The sequence below is a fragment of the Geospiza fortis genome, unplaced genomic scaffold (assembly GCF_000277835.1).
Source record: "Geospiza fortis unplaced genomic scaffold, GeoFor_1.0 scaffold17, whole genome shotgun sequence".
NCBI lineage: Eukaryota > Metazoa > Chordata > Aves > Passeriformes > Thraupidae > Geospiza > Geospiza fortis.
In genome coordinates, this window is record NW_005054438.1 from 1,765,245 (window position 1) to 1,770,233 (window position 4,989).

Genomic DNA, 4,989 nt, shown 5'->3' on the forward strand with positions numbered 1-4,989 from the left:
GGCGCCCTGGCGCCAGCAAGGACCGAGCCTGGCCCCAGCTCTGTCCCCGGGGCACCCCAGAGGTGACGGGACACAGCAGGAGTGGCCTCGGCGCCATCACACTCAACCCCGAGCCCCCTTCTCCATCCTGCGTGGGGCTCGCCCCCGCTGCCGCAGGCCTTGTTGAACTTCATGAGGTTCTTGTCGTCCCACTTGTCAAGCTTGTCACTTGTTCCCTCCTTCCATGGTGCCCCTGCCCTGCTGAGCTTCCCATTCCCTGCAAACGTGCTCAGGGTGAGCTGGATTCACTGTCTGTGCCATTGGGGAAGCCATGCAAGAGCCCCGGGGCCAAGGCAGAGCCCTGAGGGACACCCCTCATCCCAGCCTGCAGCTGGACATGGAGCCACTGCCCACAACTCCCTGGCTGTGTCCATCTGGCCAGCGGGAACGAGCACCAGATCCCAGAGGGCACCTCTGCCAGCTGCTCCCCGAGTCCCTGCACCGAGGAGTTGTGGTCCAGGTGTTTGGGGAACCTCCTGGGGCTGCTTGGACCAGCTATGTGGTGTTCCAGTGAGCACCTGGCAAGCTGAGTTCCCCCACAGGGACAAGGGCAGCTGATTTGGAGATGTCCCTTGGCTCCTTAAAGAATCATTTGTCGGGGTCATCATCCTGGTTGGGTGGCCAAGAGCAGCCTCCCACAAAACACTGCTGGGGAATTCCTACAAGCTAGGAATTCCTAAGAGATAAAAGCACAACCACATAGGATTTATCTAAGAAGTACAAGGTTGAAATGTGTATTGCTTTTGGCTAAAACATAGCTATTAAAAATATTTTTTATTTTTAATGAGACCTGCAATGGAGATGGGGACAGGCCAAAAGGTCTGTTCTTTGGATAGACTTTGGAAGAAGGAGCTGCCAGTGTAAAGTCTGTGTTTTGGAGGAGAAGCTACATTTCCTGTGCTGCTGAAAACCTCTCCTGGAAAGAAAACCAAAACAAAACACGAAACCAAACCAACCAACCAAAAACAACAACAACCCCCTCAACCCAAACCAAAATGAAAACACAGTACAAAAAAAAAAACCCAAAAACCAAAAACCAGAGCAGAGAACTGAAATCAAAACTGAAATCAAATCCCCAGAAATGAAGAACTGATGTCACTCAAATGGTATTAAGCCACCCATCTCAATCCCCTGAATTCTAGTCATTGTTTGGCATCTCATTGCAGCTAAGAAGAGATCACATAAATCACAGTCACACATTACTTTCCTCCAGGCACTATGCTTAAATAAAAGCATCAGTTCTCTTTGCTTGTCTGGGTGGATTGCTCTTGGTCAGAATTTTCCTTTAAGCACAACCTGCCTCAAAAAGAGCATCTTTCACTTTCTTTTCCTGTCTTCTATGTTTCTTTTAAGTATAGTGAAAACTTCCCACTTTTAGTTAGATAACACCACACAAAGAACATGAAGAAACAGTTGCCACTGAGGAACTGAAAATGTTACTTATTATTTGATCAATATTTTCAATGGTTGCCATCAAATTGGACTGCCAGGAATCCAGGGATTTTTAAGAGACATGTCAGGACCCTGAAATACTCCTCATGCTCTTAAATGGAGAAGCAAAAAAGGAACTTTGTCCAGGTACTTTGTTCTTTATGGGACTGGTTGTCATGTTAACATAGGAGGTAAAAATGGGAGCGTCTAAAATGTGTTTCTACATGGGGGTATGAGGGACCTTTATGTGTGGAATGCTCTGCTGGGGATATTTGAAATGGGAGCCTGCCCCTGGCAAAGTGTAGGAAAGGAAGGTCTGGCACAGTAGGGGCAAAGCTGCTGGTGTCCACCCAAGGTGACATCCAGCCATGCCTGTGGCTTCCACTGTCTGCCCAGGACAGGCAAACACTAGAAGGCTGGGTACTTCTAGAGATGCAGAGGATGTGGAAAACCACCTGCTGTGCCATCCCACTTCTAAATCCACAAACTCACACCCTGAGCAATGCCACAGCCTAAAGCTCATGGCTTCCCATGGGATTTGCCTACTGGGGTTAGAAAAAGATGGATTGCTGTGCAGGCTTTTACCTTACTGCATGGTGGTGACCCCACGTGTGTAATAAGCACCCAGGAGTATTTCCCAACACTTTCCCAGCTCACTTCCCAGGAGAATGTAGAAAATCACTTCCTACCTGCTCCTTGTGGTTGGCAACATCACCTGGCATGGAGAACATCGACCTCCACCACTGCAGCTGTTGTTTTCCTCCCAGATTAATTTTTCAGAATTAGGATTCCATGAAAAAGATTTTCACTTCTTCCTAGGAGGCAGTTCCTTTTAAAAGTGGGTGCAATTGTGGGTGCAAAGTCAAAATCCCACTTTCAAGCCACCTCTTCGAGATTGCTTCTAATCTGAATAGTGATCAAAAAAGTGGCAAGTGATCACTTTTCCATGATTTCTTCAGGTCAGAGGCTTGTCAAAGTACTTGAGAGTCGTCTGCTTGCCATATTTAAATACTGTGTCATGAACAAATGAAAACAAAGCTGATGATGGCTGTTCAGCACTGCAGATTATCCACACACTTCAGTCTAGTCCAGGTGACTCAGCTTCCTCTCTGTAAAAGTGGAAACACCGTGGGTTAAAGACCATTTTGCAGGAATTCGTGCTGTGAAAGGTTCTCAGAGTGATTTGATCTTTGATTCAAATGAAAGAGATGCAGCTTTTACTGTTGCAAAGAGTGGAACACTTGTACAGAGTGTGAAGAACAGAGCAAATGTAAAGCATGAGAATGTTGTACTTCATGGTAACTGCAAAACAGAAATTGAAGTAAAATTTAATTGTAATTGATAGGAGATTAATTGTGGCCTGGAGCAGGAGGCAGTGGCTGTCAGACTGCACAGAGCTCAAGGGCTGTCTCAGAGCTTGGCACTCTTGCGGACTGCCAGGCATTAGCGCTGTAATTATGCTATTTTTATAATTCAGGCATGTAGCAAAGGGTGATTATGATGCAAAGGAAAAAATGTCCTGCCAGTAACACAAGCACCACCCGAAAAAATTATCATTATTAAGAAGAATGACTTAATGTGGAAGAACATTGAAACAGCTATTGAAGTGCTCCGTTTGTACCCACCTCATCAGCAGCAAGGTGCTAAGGAGAAACCACTGAGTCTGCCAAAGTCAATTGAGTCAGACTAATTTAAATGGGTTTTTTGGCAGTGTCCCTGAGCTATGGAGCAGTTTGCAAACCAGTAGCAGGAAACTTTAGGGGCTGGTGAAAGACACAACACCAGAAAGCTGCTGGGAGCCCAGCAGTGGCTACAAGTGGCAGCCACGGTTGGAGATTTGAAGCTTTCAAGTGTCATTTGAAGTTTCAAAGGGAGCTTCAAGCAGGAACCACAGAACTAATGTTTTAAGATTGAGAAAAAATGTAAGGAAAGATTAAAACAGGTGGGTTCAGTCTAGGGAGGAGAGAGTAGATGAGGACAATCATCAGACACGTCATGGAATGATATAAAAAGAATAGTGATGAGTTATTCTCCATGTAATTGGCTTGGTCCTTTTGGGTTAATTCCATATGGTTGGGGAATAATTAGAGTAACAGTGGAATGCTGCAGGGAGCAACTTAAGGTATGGAATCAGCCATATGGGAGATGTCTGAACCACAGGGGGACAAACACCACTTAAGGCCAGTCCAGACACATGCTGTGCTTTAAAAAAAGGGAAATTGAATAAATGTTTCTACAGCTTCCTTTCAATCATGTGCTTGATTCTATATTTAACATGAACAACACTTAGGTTTGTATGAAGTCCCTACATCTTTTTATGTAATTTGAACTTAAACAAAGAAAAAAAATAAATCAAACTATGTAGATTTGCAGCTTGAATTTGGCAAAATAATTCAAGTAGCTGGATCTTTTCATGTTAGCATTGCTGTTCTGTGTTGCCAACATCACTAAAAGCAGCTCAACAAATGTGCCTGCTCTTGCCGTACTTTCTCTGAACAGAAGAAATGTTATTAATAAACTGACATCAAAGTAATTTGCTGTATTGCAAATGATTTCAGATCACAACTTAGACTAAATCCTGTTTACGTATTAGTGTTTAAAGGGAACCAAAAGAAAAGACATACTCAAAAGAAACAAGTAAAACCAAAGCCCTAAAAGTATTAATGACAATCTATACTCACTTTCAAAAATCCTGGCATTTTATGACTGAGTTCCTGAACATTGCATTTCCAAACCAGACTATTTTATTTTCACTTCTTATCAAAATACCTGTTTGTCTTCAGATTAGAATAAAACCACAGAGAGCAAAGATAGTTTAAAAACTGTGCATTTGACTTGTTGTACAATTGGTGTTCATATGCTTATTGAGCTCTGGAGGCAATTCATTACAGTAATAGGTATAAAAATATAGAATTGTCTTTATTAATGAGGTATGCATTTGTTCAGATCAGGTTTCTTGGAATACAGCCCTCTATTTGGATTTCAGCTGGCCAGCCTTTGTATCTGTTCTTTGTCTGGTCAGAGTGGTTTATCTGTAACAATAAAATAAATAAATAAATAAATAAGTATCTAGCTTTTTCTATTTATATACCAGTTTGTCAAACCTTATACAAGAGGAGGGATAATGAAGGAGGATTGGGAAGCTGAGGAGAATGTTGCACATCTTGCTTAACATAATGGGTGAAGATTCTGCCAGTTTCTCTCTTACACAGAGTGCTTTATTTATTTCACAGATGGCTATCATGATATACACTAAACTGATTATCTTTGTCCAGCAGAAGCTCTGAAATGTGAAGAACATTGCAAAAATATTCTGCAGCAACACAAGCTGGGAGTGACCTGCTGGGGAAAAGCTCTGTGGAGAAGGACCTGGGGACAATGAGCTGTCCCCGACCAGCAGAGACCAAAGAAGCCAGTGGTGTCCTGGGGTCACTGGGATGGGCATTGCCAGCAGGTCAGGGCTGCCCCTGTCCCTGTGCCCACCCTGGGGGCACCTCTGGCTGCTGTGTCCAGCTCTGG

At 43.8% G+C, this 4,989-nt stretch overlaps 2 protein-coding genes across 3 annotated transcripts in view; both read right to left on the reverse strand.

Annotated features, from left to right (window-relative positions):
* The window catches only part of LOC102038688 (interferon-induced GTP-binding protein Mx-like), a 34,504-nt gene extending 32,196 nt beyond the window's left edge, over positions 1 to 2,308 (reverse strand). The window contains exon 1 of the mRNA XM_031062127.1: positions 2,160 to 2,308. The gene's annotated coding sequence lies outside the window, so the exon portion shown is untranslated. The remainder of the gene's footprint in view (positions 1 to 2,159) is intronic.
* Positions 2,309 to 4,310: 2,002 nt separating this feature from the next.
* FAM3B (FAM3 metabolism regulating signaling molecule B) overlaps positions 4,311 to 4,989 on the reverse strand; it is an 11,020-nt gene continuing 10,341 nt past the window's right edge. For both annotated transcript variants that reach the window (XM_005427258.2, XM_031062141.1), the window contains exon 8: positions 4,311 to 4,502. In XM_005427258.2, the coding sequence (XP_005427315.2) occupies positions 4,413 to 4,502 (90 nt within the window). In that variant the 3' untranslated portion in view covers positions 4,311 to 4,412. The remainder of the gene's footprint in view (positions 4,503 to 4,989) is intronic.